At 37.4% G+C, this 18,176-nt stretch overlaps 1 protein-coding gene across 5 annotated transcripts in view; it reads left to right on the top strand.

The window, feature by feature from the left end:
• WDFY3 (WD repeat and FYVE domain containing 3) overlaps positions 1-18,176 on the top strand; it is a 642,313-nt gene that overhangs the window by 387,650 nt on the left and 236,487 nt on the right. For all 5 annotated transcript variants that reach the window (XM_033914678.1, XM_033914667.1, XM_033914648.1 and 2 more), the window contains 4 exons: positions 6,695-6,847; positions 14,663-14,736; positions 14,822-14,983; positions 17,683-17,777. In XM_033914678.1, the coding sequence (XP_033770569.1) occupies positions 6,695-6,847; positions 14,663-14,736; positions 14,822-14,983; positions 17,683-17,777 (484 nt within the window). The remainder of the gene's footprint in view (positions 1-6,694; positions 6,848-14,662; positions 14,737-14,821; positions 14,984-17,682; positions 17,778-18,176) is intronic.

The raw sequence follows: 18,176 nt of genomic DNA, 5'->3' as shown, positions 1-18,176 counted from the left end.
CTAAGAACTAATCATTAGAATATTTTGTCAATGGTTGCCAAATTTTATTAAAATTAAGATGATTTCCCTGTTGTAACGCTATTATTTTTTCCATTTTATAAATATGACAAACAGAATTCCACCAGAACGTATAATTTAATTTGGTGTAATCTTTCCAATTTTGAGTAATTTGTTGCATGGCGACTCCTGTTAGTATTAGTAATAGCTTATTATTGTTTGCTGAAATCGGACTCTTAGTTCTCATTGCAGTACCAAATAATATGGTGTCATACGAGAGTCCTACGTGATTTTCTAGTAACTTATTAATTTGGGGCCAAATTAAATTCCAAAATGCGTTTACAAAGGGACAAAAAAAGATTAAATGATCTAACGTCCCTATTTCCAATTTACAATGCCAGCATCTATTAGATCTAGTACTATCTATTTTTTGCAGGCGCGTTGGGGTCCAGAATACTCTATGTAATAAAAATAACCATGTTTGATTCATAGATGCTGACCTTGTAGATCTTAATCTCCAGGACCAAAATCGTGGCCATTGAGATTCAGAAATTGTCTGACCTATCTCAATACTCCAAATATCCCTAAGACCTGTTTTCTTTTTTTTATTTAAAAATCCATATATCAATTTGTACCATTTTGCGGCTTGGTGACCCAACAAATCCGTCTGGAAACATAGAACCTGTAAAACTATATTGATTATTTAGGATTTTTCCATTCAGGGAACCCTACCTGAATGGCCTGCTTCAATTGCATCCATTTAAATATTGTGATTTATTTAATCCAAATTTATTTTGCAATTGTGAAAAACTAAGCAGTGAACCTTCTGATATGATATCATTCAATGTTCTTATTCCTGCATTTATCCATTGTTTCCAGACGATTTTAAATCCGCCAATTCTGATCCTGGAGTTTATCCATATTGATTGATTTAGAGATTTAGCAATAGGTTCAGGTGATAAATTACTAATATATCTCAATGTTTTCCAAGTGTCAAATAAAATTCTGTGGTCTTTGTATCTTTTAGGCATTGTTATAGTTATTAACTGTTCTGGATATAAGGGGAACAGGAGCCGCCATTCTAAATATAGCCAATCTGGTACATTTTCTAGAAGCTCTGGGAGAATCCAATACATACCCTGTCTTAAGATATAGGCTTGATGATACCTATAAAAAATTTGGAAAATTTACCCCCCCTTCCATAATTGGTCTTTGTAATGATACTAAAGCGATTCTTGATCTTTTCCCACACCAAACAAATTTTGTAAGAATATTGTTAAGTTTTTTATAAAATGACCCCTGAAAAAATATTGGAATCATACTCATTTGGTAACAAACCACAGGCAATATCATCATTTTAATTGTTTGAATTCTTCCCCACCAAGAAAGATGTAATGGATTCCATTGCTCACACATTTCTGTTATTTTTTTCAATAAAAGTTTTTTCATTCTCTTTGACTGTGTCTTCAATTGTATTTTTGATCATAATTCCTAAGTATTTTATACCATCATCTTTCCAAATAAATGAATATGGGTCAAATAATCCTTTGGTACAATGAACATTTATTGGGAGAATTTCAGATTTGTTCCAATTAATTTTATATCCAGAAAAAGTACCATATGTTTCTATTAAATTAAGTATACATGGAATAGTAGTTTCCGGTTTTCTTAAATATAATAATATATCATCTGCATATGCAGATATTTTAAATTCAAAATTGTTAAATGATATTCCCTCTATCTCCTTAGTTTTGTTTATTGCAATTAATAAAGGTTCTAGGACAATATCAAAAAGTAAAGGAGACAGAGGGCATCCTTGTCTAACTCCCCTGTGCAAGTTAAATCTATTTGATAAATTATTATTAATATATAATCTTGCTCCAGGAGAGCTATACAATGTCTGAATCATTTCAATAAAACCGGATCCTATACCAAACCATTGTAAAGCTTGGTATATAAAATTCCATTCCACTCTGTCAAAAGCTTTTTCTGCATCTAAAGATATTAAAAAAGCTGGATCATTTATATTTTTTGCTAAATTTAATGAGTGGAATGCTAATCTAGTATTATTTGATGAATGTCTTTTAGCAATAAATCCTGTTTGATGTACATCAATAATGAAAGGGAGAGCTTTTGCCAATCTTAATGCTAATACTTTAGCCATTAATTTGTTATCCAACATTCAATAAATGAAATAGGCCTGTAATTTGAAACCAGAGTAGGATCTTTGTTTGGTTTTGGTAAGACTATAATTATTGATTCTGCCATAGTACCAGAAATTTTTCCATTCTTTATTTGATATTGATATAAATTTAACAGATGTGGTAATATGATATTTTGAAAAAATTTATAAAATTCAACAGTATACCCATCTCCACCTGGAGCGGATCCAACTCTAAGAGACTTCAATGCTGTTTCTAATTCTTTTAAAGATATAGGTTCTTCTAAACTTCCTTTTATATGATCTGGAATATTTGGTCCAATATATGAATTTAAAAAAGTTAATCCGTCTTGTTCTTTATTTTCATAAGAATTGGAAGTATATAATTCTTTATAAAAATCAAGAAATTGTGTTATAATATCTTTTGTGTTGGTATGTGTGTTACCTTTTGTATCTTTAATTGCAATAATCTTAGATTTTCTTTTCTTTGCTTTTAGAAAGTTTGCTAATAATTTACCAGCTTTATTTGAATTTCCATAATATTGTACTTGTTTGTTGAAAATGTCTTTCCTTACAATTTGAGAAGAAATTTCATTGTATTTAACTTTTAATTTTAATAATTCTTGTAATGTATTATTTTCCCATTTCTCAATTAATTTATTTTCTAATAATTTAATTTGCTTTCCCATCTCAATAAATTGTTTTTTTTTTTGTTTGTTAATAAATGTTGAATATGAAATAATATTTCCTCTCATAGTTGCTTTAAAAGCATCCCATAAGATCTCAGCATTAATATCATCTGATTCATTAAATTGAAAGAATTCTTGCATTTTTATTTTGAAATCTTCAAGAAATTTTGAATCCGCTAATAAATCATTATTAAATCTCCAAATTAAATCAGAGTTTTCAGCATCATAATTTTGAAGATTAATCCACACACCAGCATGATCTGAAATTATAATGGGATCAATTACTGCTTTTAAGACACGCTGCGCTATATTATTAGAAACAAATATATAATCAATTCGTGAAAAGGATTTATGGACTGAGAACAAAAAGAAAATTCATGATCATTAAAAATGAAGAATTCGCCATATATCTACTAAATCACAAGATAGTATCAAATTATCTAAGCCTAATGATTTCATAACTTTACTTGGTTTTTTATCCAATATCGGATCCATTACAGCATTGAAATCCCCTGCTACTATTAAATTAGATGTAGCCAGTGGTAAGAGCAATTGTTGAATTTGTTTAAAAAACTCCATTTGATTCGTATTAGGAGCATATAAATTGAATAAATTCAGGGTAGTATTTCCCAGAACCATTTCGACATGCACCCATCTTCCTAAGGGATCATAATTAATTAGTTTAAAATCTGCATTACATTTTTTATTTATTAGAAACAGCCACTCCAGCCTTTTTCTTTAAAGCCGGTGCAAATAAACATTAGAAATAAAACCTCCAGATAATTTTTTTTGATTCAATTTCCGAAAGATGAGTTTCTTGAATAAAATAAATATCCGCATTTTGATTTTTAAGGAACGATAATAATTTCTTCTTCTTAATAGGATGATTTAAACCATTGACATTCAGCGAATACATTTTTAGATCCATCTGATTAATAATTATACTTAATCAATATTCTATGATTGTTTACATGATTAGCTCCTAGCACATTCATTGAAAATTTATCCCCTAACCCACCCATTATTTTCCCTCCCCTCCCACCCATTATCTTATTCTGATTTGGAACACGCATTGGTCATGCAAAACCTACATCTCCATCTCCAGGCAACTAATAATACATTATATTATTTAAAATATATTTCTGAATTCAATACATTCTATATACTTCCACCCTTATATTATTAAAAATTATATTCATTTAATCTATAAAATTTTATAAATTTACTGAGAATTAAATATATTTGAATTATAAAATTAAATTCAATATCATGCATACTTGTAATATAATATTTCTAATAAATAAACATATTTCAAATATAGCTCTTATTCTCTATATATCTGATATAATATTAATAATAATGCATTTCAATCATTTTCATAGATCATATATATCTGTAATTCATCATATAAATTAAATATATCCATTTTTATATAAATATTAATATTAATAATAATGCATTTCAATTATTTTCATAAATCATATTCATAATGAATTAATTTGAATGAATAATTGAATAAAATAAACATTTTATCTCAATAAATAAGTTTTATAATAAATTCATGTTTTATTAATTATCTACCAATCAATTACTTAATTTTTGTTTTTCATAATAAGTTAATATGACTGAATATTTGAATTTAATAAAAAATTTTATAATAGATATCTATTTTATTAATTAATCCTTTCAATATTCAAATTTTTTTCTTGTATATATTTCATAAAATTATAATTTTCTTACATAGAATTAAAATATTGTTTTTTATAATAAATTAATATATTTCATTTTTATATATTATTCTCAATATACACAGTAACTAATTTTCTTTTCAATATTTTTAATAATAAAAACATTGTAATTCGTTTCATTATTCATTAATCATAATAAGTTAGTATGCTATATAATTGAATAAATTCTATATTTGATTAAATTATGTATTATATAAATAAATTTATAATAATTTAATAATTTTTTATATTATATTTATATATATATTTTTTTTTAATTTTTTTTTTTTTTCCTATTAATATTAATGAATATAGATGCTAATATATTATTAATAATTAATTTAATAAAATAATATTTTATTATTGCATTCAGTATATCAGTATAAATATTTCCAGTTAGTATCATTTCTTATTTCTTAATTAATTTTTTTTTTTTTTTAATAATCTTCTTTCTTTTCCCTTTTTTTCCATGTCCTTTCTTATTTCTTCTTTCTTCTTTCTTCTTTTTTTTTTTTTTTTTTCCTTCAGCATAGTTATTTTTTTTCCATGTCCTTTCTTGTTTCTTCTTTCTTCTTTCTTCTATCTTTCTTCAGCATAGTTATTTATTTTTTTTTTTATGTGAATATAGGATCTTTTTGTGTCAAAAATTCTTTCAGTTTTGCAGGGTCTTGAAAGTATATGGATTTATTTCCACTGGATACTCTCATAGTAGATGGATAATATAGTCCATATATGTATCCTTTTTCTTTCAGCTGCTGTCTGTATGTGAGGAATTGTTTTCTTATGTTTGCTGTATATCTAGCAAAATCCTGAACTAAAATCAGTTTTGATCCTTTGTAGTTCAAGTTTTTATTTGCTTTTGCCATTTTTAATATTTCTTGAGCTTGTTGATATCTTAAAACCTTGAATATCAAAGGTCTTGGAGCAGCCTGATTTACTGGCTTTCTTGTGGGGATTCTGTGGGCTCTTTCAATTTCTAACGGCCATTTTGAATTGAGCTGAAGTAGTTTAGGCAAAAGATTTTCCAGGAATTGCACAGGATCTCCCCCTTCAATATTTTCAGCCAGCCCCAAAATTCTGATGTTCTTTCTTTTTCCTCTATTCTCCATGTCCACCATTTGATTTTTTAAAGCTGTTATTTCTTTTTTATCTTTGTCATATTCCTGTGTGAAGGAATCAAACCTCTCCATTTTTTCTTCCAGCACTGTCATTCTCAGTCTCTCCGTTTGGATCTCTTGTTTCATGTTGAGAAGTTCTTCTTTTACTTCATTTATTTTATTGGCATTTTCAGTCAGCATTAGTTTTATTTTGAAGAGTTCAGTCATTATATCAGATTTTTCAGTCAGTTCTTCAGTCTCCATCGGGAACGGTACACTCGATGGTGACAGGGGAGTAACTTTTGTTCTTTTTGCTGATATTCCTGAAGTTGAAGGTTTTTCAGCTTTCCCCTGCTTCATGCTTGCCATCTCCGACGTTGTTTTATATATTTTTAGTGGCGATTTGAAAAAGTGAAAGTTTTATTTTTGTTCCGTTTGTTGCCTGGATACGGGAGCGCTGCGGTTAGGCTGCCATATCGTGCGCGCTCCAAGCCACGCCCCCCATCAGTTCCTTTTTTAAGTCATGAATTTGACTGCAAATTGAGTTATTTTATTCTTGGATTTTAGCACAATAAATTTAGGAATACAAATTACAGAATTTTCATTGAAAATATTTTCAGTTTAAAAAAGCTGCCTTTTTAGTAATTTCCCAGCCTTTGTTGCTTTTCTCTGGATTATTTCTTTCTTTTCTTATTTTTAGTTGTCTCCATTTTACAATTCCCTCCTAATTTTCATTCTCTTATACTTCCCATAACTTATTTAGCCCTCTTTTAGAGGAGGAAAAATAACTATGGAATGACAGTAAGAAGCAAATGATACATGTACAAATACATTGTAAAAGTCTTCATATCCTTCTGTGCTTTACATGTTTTCTTTTCAAAAAATATAATTCAAACTGCATTAAAATAGGAATATGTTTTGCTTGCAAAGTGAAAGAACAGTTCTAGAAATATTCAAACGTACAACTTTGTATTTTGTGATCAAGTATAGTAAAGAAAGTTAAATAATGTTCATTTATCTCAGTTGCTGGCAATGTTGCTGAAGAGAAAACGGTCCCTCCTGAACAGCCACATCCTCCATCTCACCTTCTCCTTGGTGGGTACAGTTGACAGCGGCCACGAAACCTCCATCATTCCAAACTCAACAGCCTTTCAAGATCTGCTGTGTGACTTTGAGGTATGTATCCCATCTCTGCAGGCCATTCACTGGCTTTGACACCGGGGGATGGGGGATGTTACATATCTTGTGATTTATTATAGAAATGATTGTACTTAGCAGCAGGAAAGCTGCATGTAGTAGGGTAATGAACCAAGTATTGTTAAAAGCCTTCAGTACACCATAGGGTGCAATCATCTTGTAGTTACTGCAAATAGATTGATACCAGCAGAAAATGATCTTCAGCTTTTATGCTGCAAAAGAGATAGCACTGGGCCATTATCCGAAAGTGCTATATTTAGGATGGTCATGCATGGACTGCTTTTTCAGATCAAGCTAAGCAATTTTTTAAGTGAATTTTGGCCTTTTGAAAGGTGAATTCTCTTCATTTATCCATAGTGCAGATCCAGCACTGGGACACATTCTGTTGCTACTTTTCCTCTTCAGTACTTAAATGGAGACAGCTTTTAGTACTCTTAGCTTAGCATCTCCCCTGTGGCAGCATCACTACTGTGGCTTTGTAAAAGGGGCCTTTAGATCTGAAACTGATAGAAAACAGAGAAGACCATGATTCATTGCTCAAACTACCAAAGGAATCCCTAAAGCAATAATAAAACTTTTAGAAGACTCTCCGGATAGCACATACCTTGCAAAAAATAAATATTGAAAAGAAATACCCTTTATAGTGCCATGTAAAATGTGGGCTTAGCATACAGGAAAAGTCCTGTGTTAGAATGTGCTAATTCCAGATTTTACCACTGTTTAGTAAAACATTCCCTAAATGGCAGGTGTAGTTTCAGTGGGGTAATTTTCAAAGGGAAAGTATGCAGGTATTTTCCCTTTCAAAAATACTGGAACTTAGGTGTATGTGTGCCTTGATTGTCTAGATACTCTGTTACTAAGTTATCCTTTGTGAAAAATAATTTTATATCAAGCCATCTAACTAATAGTTCAAGTATGCACAGCTCTCTGGACCGAATCCATCCTTTTTATATCTTTTTGAAGGTGCGGCCTCCAGAATTGTACACAATATTCTACATGAGGTCTCACCAAAGTCTTATACAGGGGCATCAATACCTCCTTTTTCCTACTGGCCATACCTCTCCCTATGCAACCTAGCATCCTTCTACCTTTTACCATCACCTTTTCAATCTGTTTGGCCATCTTAAGATCATCACATACAATAACACCCAAGTCTCGCTCTTCTGTCGTGCACATAAGTTCTTCACCCCCTAAACTGTACCATTCCCTCTGGTTTTTGCAGCCCAAATGCCTGACCTTGCATTTCTTAGCATTAAATTTTAGCTGTCAAATTTCAGACCATTCTTCAAGCTTCGCCAAGTCTTTCTTCATGTTAGTCACACCATCCAGCGTGTCTATCTATTTCAGATTTTTGTATCATCCGCAAAGAAGCAAATCTTACCCGAAAACCCTTCAGCAATATCGTTTATAAAAATGTTTAAAAGAACAGGCCCAAGAACAGAACCTTGAGGCACACCACTGGTAACATCCCTTCCCTCAGAGCGATCTCCACTACCCTCTGTCGCCTTCCACTCAACCAGTTCTTGACCCAGCATGTCACTTTGGGACCCATCCCGAGGGCACTCAGTTTATTTATTAGACGTCTGTGTGGAACGCTGTAAAAGGCTTTGCTAAAATCATTCTGTTTGTCTACAAATTAAAGTAGTTGGTTTAAAACTACTTTCTTAAGGATCTTAGATAAAAATGGCAAGTTAGACACTGGTCTAAAATTACTAGGCACATTTGGATCTAAAGTAGATTTTTTCAAAATAGGTTTTACCACTGCTATTTTGCAAGATTTGGTTATTACTCCTGTCTGCATTGATTAATGTCAAAATTGACCTCAGAAAATTATCCTTCACAGATATTAAAAGAAAGGAAGGATAAAGGTTGAAAATAGAGGCTGATGAAAAGTTAGACCTGCTCTAAGGACAAGAGTAATTGTATGTATCTACTGGTAGAAATCCCTGCACATGTGTATTTTATAAAATAGAAAAAACAAGGAAGGCAACCAAGTCACATCAAGGTCTGTGAGGAGGAAGCTCAAAGTGTCTAACTTGGCTCACAACTTACAAACCAAATATAATGTAATATGTCAAAGAACATGTCACATTATATGATGTTATAGGGCGCCCTCAGTGATAGGAGCTCAGCTCCGACACTTCACTTCTGGGTCAAGGCCATAAGCCTCCACCCGCACACCATCATCGAGCGCCCTGTGTGTGCAGAAATCAAACCAATCAACAATCAAAGTGAGTAAATGAAACTCAACACAAACAACCTGAGCGACCCCCACACAAACCCTGCCAGCCAAACCCCCTCAAAATCACAAACAAAGTCAAAAACCATGCCAAAAAGTGAAAATCATATCCAAAAGAAACAATACTTATCCAAAACTGTTACACAATGGAAAAACCGCGCCAGGAGGAAAGGTTCCAGAAATCAAACCAATCAACAATCAAAGTGAGTAAATGAAACTCAACACAAACAACCTGAGCGACCCCCACACAAACCCTGCCAGCCAAACCCCCTCAAAAAACTCACACAAAATCACAAACAAAGTCAAAAACCATGCCAAAAAGTGAAAATCATATCCAAAAGAAACAATACTTATCCAAAACTGTTACACAATGGAAAAACCGCGCAGGAGGAAAGGTTCAACTGCGCTGGTTTCGGGAGGAGCCCTTCTTCAGGAACCTGGCCTCCAACAGAACACAAGCAGAGAGGAAGGCTGGAGGGCGGGGTGCCCGGGAGGGTTACCAGGGATACCAGGGTTAGCAAAGAGCAGGGTAAACTGGTTACTACTGTGTTTCGCAAACCTACGGATCGGACTTCATATTTACATTATACTAGCTGCCATCCTGTCCGGTTGCGCCTGTCGGTGCCCGTGGGGCAATTCCTCAGGATTCGTCGGATTTGCTCATCATTGAGAGAGTATAAGGCTCAGGCAAAGGCTCTGTCTCTGCGTTTTAAGGCTCGTGGCTATCCTGAATGGATTATTAGAAGAGCGTACCGTAGAGCCCGCTATGCTAACCCTGAATTGCTAAGGGCTCCTGTCATTAGCCCACCTTTAGAGCAACAGGTGTGTGTCATATCATTTTCCAATCAAGCCCATCAGATAGCTAACATTGTGAGGAAACATTGGCATGTTTTGGGACACCATACTATTTTTAAGGAGACCCCGTGTATCGCCTTTGCTCGTTCTAAGAACTTGAAGGACCTTCTGGCTTCCAGGAGTCGGGCCCACAGTGGGGGCAGACATCAACCATGTGGACATTGTGACATGTGTCATTCATCTTTGTCAATTTCTACCTGGCAAAATCCCCGGACCCAACGCACTTACCACCTCAGAGCGCAAACTTCGTGTGATTCTAAATGGGTAGTTTATGTCATTATCTGCCCGTGTGGTTTTTGCTATGTGGGACGGACCAGCAGAAGTGTCAGGGTCAGACTGCAAGAACATAGAAGCCAGATCCGTACTGGATCTCAGTCTGCCCCTCTGGTACCCCACTGTGCTGATTTTGGTCACTGTTTTACTGACCTATCCTGGTTCGTGCTTGAGCAAGTCCCTTGGGACTTTAGGGGGGATCGACAGGCTCACCTGAATCTCGGGGAACAATATTGGATCTTTCAATTACAATCTGTTCAGCCGAATGGCCTTAACGAAAGTGTGGAATGGAATACCATTGTTTAATAGGGTTTTTGGCTCCTTCTGGATAGTGGATTTTGGATGCAGTGTGTGGTGTGCTTGCGTGTGTGTGTGGGGGGGACTCTTTTTGATTGCGGTGTTCCTATTGATGGGTGTTTCTTTTTCCCTCCCCTTTTCCCTCCCCCTTCTCCTTCTCTTTTCTGTGGTGCTGATTGTGTTGAGTGCTGGCACTGTATGATTGGTTGGTTCGTGCATGATGTCACCTGTGGATCTGTTTTAGCCGGTGTGCTCTCCCTCCCGGGCACCCCGCCCTCCAGCCTTCCTCTCTGCTTGTGTTCTGTTGGAGGCCAGGTTCCTGAAGAAGGGCTCCTCCCGAAACCAGCGCGGTTGAACCTTTCCTCCTGGCGCGGTTTTTCCATTGTGTAACAGTTTTGGATAAGTATTGTTTCTTTTGGATATGATTTTCACTTTTTGGCATGGTTTTTGACTTTGTTTGTGATTTTGAGGGGGTTTGGCTGGCAGGGTTTGTGTGGGGGTCGCTCAGGTTGTTTGTGTTGAGTTTCATTTACTCACTTTGATTGTTGATTGGTTTGATTTCTGCACACACAGGGCGCTCGATGATGGTGTGCGGGTGGAGGCTTATGGCCTTGACCCAGAAGTGAAGTGTCGGAGCTGAGCTCCTATCACTGAGGGTTCACACTGAGAGCGCCCTATAACATCTTATAATGTGACATGTTCTTTGACATATTACATTATATTTGGTTTGTAAGTTGTGAGCCAAGTTAGACACTTTGAACTTCCCCCTCACAGACCTTGATGTGACTTGGTTGCCTTCCTTGTTTTTTCTAGTTTAGGATTGTTTGGCAAATTAGGAGTGTGTTGTTGTGGATTATTTTATAAAATAAACATACAAATATTGATCCTACTCCCATTCAACCTATCCTCAGCCCTCAGAACATTTATATATATATATCACATAAAATCAGACACTATTAGGTCAGTTTTCAAAGTAAGTTATAGGTTTAATACATCAGATTAATCAGAAATTAGAAACAATCAAAAATTGGTTGAATTCTAATAGATTATCATTAAACATTAAACAAAAGCCATGCTTTTTTCACACAAACAAGGAATACAGTTGTGCTCTACTTTCAACATCAATAACACTCCTATTAACATTGTTTCATCATTAAAATTATTAGGAGTCATTATTGATGAAAATCTTTCTTATCATGAGCACATAGGTAGCATAGTCAAATCCTGCTTTTATCGCATACGTCAAATCCGTTCCATCTCCAAGTTTTAGGAACCAAAATCCCTTAATATACTTATACATTCACTTATCATCTCTAAGTTAGACTATTGTAACTCATTACTACTAAACATTACCCAAAAAGAAAAGAAATGGCTACAGATTATTCAAAATCTTGCCGTTAAATTAATTCACAATGGTAAAAAATATGACCTTGTATCCCCCTTTCTGATTGCCTCACATTGGCTTCCCATCAATCATCGTATCATCTTCAAAATTTTACTTTTGGTATTTAAAACTTTATCCACAAACGAACCGCAATTCATAAACAGGATACTCATTCCATACAACTCTTCTCGCTCCCTTCGCTCATCAAGCCAAGGTCTTTTGGTAGTCCCTTCTTTGAAAGTGATCGGCACAAGACGATACGATATATTTTCAGTAGTTGCCCCTCAAACCTCGAATTCTCTCCCCCAATATATTAGAGACGAAAAAGATATTAGCCGTTTCAAAACTAATTTAAAAACCCTTCTGTTTAAAGATGCGTTTACCTCCTATATGGAATAATTGCAGTGCAGCAGTCTTTTATAAAAACAAAACAAAAAACAACCTATCCCTCCTAATGTTTTCTCCTTTCGTGTTTCTCTCTTTTTAAAATGATTAATATTGTAACCTGAATCCCTCTTTCCTTCCATCTAGTTGAGTCTGTTGGTCTGTAGGTCAAACCCCCTTTTTTGGATTTATTATTTTTATTATTATTATTATTACCTTGTATCTTAACATATGTTCAAATTTGGATTTTATAGTAGTTCGCTTAATATTTTATTTGTTATTATTATTTTGTATTTTATCGTACATTCAAATTTGGATTTTATTGTACATCGCTTAGTATTTTATGTATAAGCGATTTATCAAATTTCAAATAAACTTGAAACTTGAAACTTGTTTAGGGTGTCTAGAAGCTTGGGGGGAGTTTGGGGGGTCTGGAGAGGGGTGTCACTGGTTGGGGGCGTCTGAAGTTCCGGGAGGAGGTTCAATCTGGAGGGAGTGGGTATCCTTCCTGCCAGGGGACTTTGGGGGAGGGGTCAGGGGGACCAGCGGAAGGAAGTGGACATCCCTCCTTCATGGAGAATTCTTGGGGGATTCGGAGGCTCTGGCGGCAGGGAGTGGGCATCCCTCCTGCTAAGTGCCTTTGCGGAAGGAGTTTCCTACCACAGCAACTCAGCTGATTGCAGCAGGGGGACTCCCTTGCCGTGATTAGCTCATTGGCCAAAAGTGGTTAAACAGTTTTGGTGGCAGTTTTGATTTCAGCCAAAACTGAAAAAAACCCAAACAAATCTAGTTTGTCAGCCTCTAAAAACAGCTATCTGAATCCATCTTCCTGGGCAGAAGCCCCTGGAGAGACATTCTCTGTGCAAGAGGATATTGAATCCCCTGGAAGTCAGGTTTTGGGTATATGATCACTTCCTGCTTCACTAAGGTGATGCTTTCCTGTCAGGTGACCTCTTCTCTTCCAAGACAGTTCAGAAGGTGCCATAGTGGAGGTGAGACATCTCTGTTATGTCTTTGTATATTTCCCCCCTGTCTGCCTCAGCTCCTTCAAATCTGCTACTCTAGTCTCAAGAAATTAGACTTGCTCTTTGAACTGATTTCACACATATGGCCTCTCACCAGTGGGAGATAATCATGTATGTGACACTCAGGTGCCATCCAGTCTTTTGCTAAATGCCCAAAGTTGATACTGAGAAAATGTCAATTCTTGAAAGGCAAATCACTATACGTCCAAAATATTTCTTTTTTGGAAAATCGTCTATCTAAATGTCCAGGTGGTTGATCATCCAGACCGCCAGTACGTCTATCTTTATACCACATTTTTAACCAAAATTTTATCCAACTCCCAAACATCCAGAAGAAGACCATTTGGATGTGGGAGGGGCCAGCATTGTGATGGTCTGGCCACCTAGACATAGCAACAGAGCAGTGGGGCACCTTACAGGGCACTGCTGTGAACTTCATAAAAAGGGTGCCAGATAAACATCTCACCATAACTCTCTTATAGGTTCTGATGAGCCCCCCCAAAAACCCACTATATCCACCTGTCTACAACCCTAATAGCCCTTATGGCTGCAGAGTAGGGTTTTGGGATAGCCTCACATTTGCCACCATAAATGTGGTTAGTGTGTCTTATGGGCCTGGGTCCTCTCTCTATGGTTCACTAGCCCATCCCCCAGGCAACTTATGCAGCTCTACTACGCATTCCTATACCAGGTGCTGATGTTCTGGAGACAGCTATGTACATTTTTATTCTGATCTTTGTGGGAGTGTGAGGGGATCAGTGATCACTGGGGGAGTATGTGGGGACTTTACTTTGTCTCTGCAGTGGTTATTTGGTCACTTTGGATACCTTTTTGGCACTTCTACCTGTTTTCACAAAGCCTAACTCACAACTTACAAGTTTTGTCCAGGAAGTCTCGTTAAAAAATTTGATTATCCCTGCAGGATGACTAAATGTAGGTCGACCCACATTCTGCCCAAATACCACCCTAACCACTCCTCCAAATATGCCCCTTTCAGCTCTGGGTGCACAGCAGCATTCAGAGGCCTAAAAAGTCCCTCGATACATCCAGAAATTCGGATTTATTATCAGCACTTGGATGACCTGTCTTTTAGATCATTCAAGTGCCGACTTGGGTGCATTTTTAGACGTGTTTAAGTTTTGATTATGAGCCCCACAGTGTTTATTTACAGTAATATTCCTGAAAAAGCAAAATGAAATCCTTATAAGAACTGGAAATATGTAGCATTAAAAAGAGGGAAAGGAGACTATTTCCTATGACTTTTGGAGAGGGATGATATTAGTTTTAGGAGAAATACATGGTATTCTACAGCACGTGACATTTGATCTGAATTACAGGTATGGCTCCACGCACCCTATGAGCTTCACCTTTCCCTGTTTGAGCATTTCATCGAGCTGCTCACGGAATCCAGGTACTAGCCAGTGCTACTGTGGTGGATGGGTGAGTATCCCAAGGTGCTGTGAGCACTTACAACTCTCTTTCTCCCTTCCTTTCAGTGAGGCAGCAAAGAATGGCAAGTTGATGAGAGAATTCCAACTAATTCCCAAGCTCCTGCTGACCTTGCGAGATCTGTCTCTGTCTCAGCCTACCATTGCTGCCATTAGCAATGTGCTCAGTTTTCTGCTTCAGGGCTTCCCTAACAGCAATGACCTTCTCAGGTAGTGTATTGCTGAAAGCTGGAAGAGCACACATACACAGACATGGGATGAGCTGGTGGGTGGGAGAAGGAAGCAGGCATACACATATGAATTTGGACTGGGATGCACAAGTGAGGTCTTTGCAACTAGTGAAATAAATAGTCTGGTAAAATGCATATACAGTGATTTTTTTTTTCCCTCCCACCCCCTTTATTTTTTATTTCCATTCCTTCCTGCTCTATTTGGGGGTCTACTGCTCTATTTGGGGGTCTACAGATTGATTGCTTTGTAAATTAATGTGCATCTGCAATCCCACCCATGGGGTGTCACTGTGGTACACTGTCTGAGGCTGTAAATGTTGCCCCTGTACAATTCCCAGCCCAGGGAGCAGAAGCTCTGTGTCTAGGAATGAAAACCAGGTTTTTGCATGGTGATAACACATACCTGTTTGAAAATAAAAGAATTTACCTGTGTTCTGAAATAAGGTACCTCTTAGACAGAAGCATGCCATTCATTTGTTGTGGCCCCTTGTGCCTTGAGCCAAAACAAAATTTCATTACAATATGTACTGCAACACCAAGCTTCCAACTAAAATTATTTCACTATGTGAGTTAGTACCTTTGCAAGGGCCTGCAATAAAATGAGGGAAACTTGAACTCAGTGCAGGCATGGTAATCCCATATTTAGATGTAAGGATCCATGATATTTATTTCTAAAATTTATAGACCACCTATTCCTAAGCAGTTAACAGTAAAATATTCACAACTAGTGTTTAAGCCCGTTACATTAACGGATACTAGAAAAGCCTCCTTCCCTCACATGTCCCCTATTTTCAGCCCCAGCTCCAAACCCATTTTTACCCCCCAGCCCCCTTCTCCCATCTGTTCCCTTTCAGCCCGAGCCCTCTTTTCTCACCAGCAGCATTTCCCTCCCCACTCCACTTCCCTGTCCAGCAGCACCTCTTACTTGCTCCCCCCATCCCTCTTCATTGCTCCCCTGGCCCAGTATCACCTCTTCCCTGCTCCCCCGGTCCAGTATCACCTCTTCCCTGCTCCCCCGGTCCAGTAGCACCTCTTCCCTGCTCCCCCTGTCCCTCTTCCTTGCTCCCCCCATCCAGTAGCAACTCTTCCCTGCTCCCCTGGTCCAACAGCACTTCTTCCCTGCTCCTTCTGTCCCTCTTCCTTGCTCCCCCGGTCCAATAGCACCTCTTCCCTGCTCCCCCTGTCCCTCTTCCCTGCTCCTCTGGTCCAGCAGCACCCCTTACCTGTTTCCCCAGTCCAGTATGCAGCGTTATGAGCATCGCGGCCCACCCCTGACTGTGTGACAGAGGATCCAAGGGGGAGGAGGTTGTTGTTGGTCTTTGGCCAGCTGGCAGTCTGAAGATCTCCAGTTCTGTGCATTTGGAGCTGTTTCTGAGGCAGAAAGTCCTTTTTTCTCTCCACTAAGCTGGTTTAAAAATGCTGACAGGCAAGGACACTACAAAGACTTTGAGTACCTCCATTATTTTCTATGAGAACTTCGGGGGTGGCTTGCGAATCGATTTAAACATAGTTTTTTACAGTTTATGTGGTTAGGGTTCAGGTCCCCCACCTCCCCAGACCCTAAATTGCTATTTTTTATTTTACGTTTTTGGTGCGAATTCATGATGGCATCCATCTTGGATTTTAAAATCGATCTTTTTTTTCTACCTTCTATTTCTGCCTCAAAACCCCCTCAATTTGACTCAAAATCAATTGGAATGGACTTCCCATCCCATAATCTATTGGATGTGGACATTGCACTGGATCAGCAATTTTGTACCGAGGGCCTTAGCATGCCGGGGAAGGGGGCGGGAGCTGCGGACTTCACCTCCTCTGTGTCATCTTGAGCTGGGGAGCTGGCCTGGGTCCAAGCCTTCTGAAGAAAATCTCACCCAGGAGGCCATTCTGGAGTATGGAGCAGTATGCCTGTGTTCTGAGTCTGGGGGACTCTTTTGACGAGACATATACATATTAAAATAGTAAATGACGGCAGATAAAGGCCTTTGTACCTCAACAGAGCCCTGCCCTGGTTGCGGAGTGGGCCTTTTCATCAGATTTTATTTGGCTCCTCTGAATGGCGTAAACTCAGACCCTGCACATCAGGGCCTTTTCGGTCTATGCCGTCTGTGGCGAAGCTTCATGTTTGTATGCTCTCATGTCTGGCCATGTCAGACCTCAATTGCAGTAGTTGCCATGTAGATGTTATGATGCTTCTGTTTCCTATTACTGTATTTAATTTGGATCCGGCTGATGCCTTTGCTGAGACTGGTCTTCTCGGCCGCCCTGAGTGTCCGGATTTGGAGGTTGTCACACCCAGGTGTCAAACTACCACAGTTAGAGTTCCCGGTTGTGGCAAAACTTCAAATTGGCGTGTCCTCTATATATCCAGAGGATCCCTTCAGGACTTAACAAGAAAACTAGGCCACCACCTAGGCGTGCACGTACAGGTAAGTAGATTGTATTTCTTCTTTGAGAAGCAAGAACCTAAGTCAGAATAACAAAAAAAAACCCCAAACCTGAGATTTATTTAGGCCAATGGCCAAACTGTTTCAAAAAGGTTCAAAGACACCTCATTGTCATAGCATACAGCAAATGTAAGCAATAGTCCATAACGTTCATGAACAATAGGTTTGAAAGTGAGCCAGCTGGTTTATTGCCACATGGATAATAATTTCATTTTACTGTCCTTTCCCTCTAAAGGTTTGGCCAGTTTGTCGCTTCCACCCTACCTACATTTGCAGTATGTGAGAAATTTGTAGTCATGGAAGCTCATAATGAAGAAAAACTGGATGTTGGTGAGTAGCTGTATAGGGAGTGCTCATTAGAAACACACATGTTTTCTTCTAGTGTATCGTATTTCTACTCTTTCTGTGCAAATTATTCTTTTTTTTATTAGTACCTACAGTATATATCCACTGCATTTCTGCAGAAATGAGCTCTATCCAAGGGAACTGGATAACTAGGTTACAGAGCCTTTCACTGCTATGTCATCCGTTCCAATTTGGCTTAAGTAGGTGGGGTCTTAAAAAAGAAATTAATTTGCCTCTCTGAAATAAAACTTCAGCGGGATATTGACTGCATTCGGTAGCAAATTGTTTTCTTGCTGCTGTTGCCGGGTGCCAGGTTTAGCTGGCATTATCTGTGCTTTGTTGGCTGATTTTAACAGTATTTTCTCTGAATGTTATATTTTTTTG

Source organism: Geotrypetes seraphini, chromosome 1, assembly GCF_902459505.1.
Source record: "Geotrypetes seraphini chromosome 1, aGeoSer1.1, whole genome shotgun sequence".
Taxonomy (NCBI): domain Eukaryota; kingdom Metazoa; phylum Chordata; class Amphibia; order Gymnophiona; family Dermophiidae; genus Geotrypetes; species Geotrypetes seraphini.
Note: the sequence above shows the minus strand (reverse complement) of the source record. Positions and strands in the feature narration are given on the sequence as shown.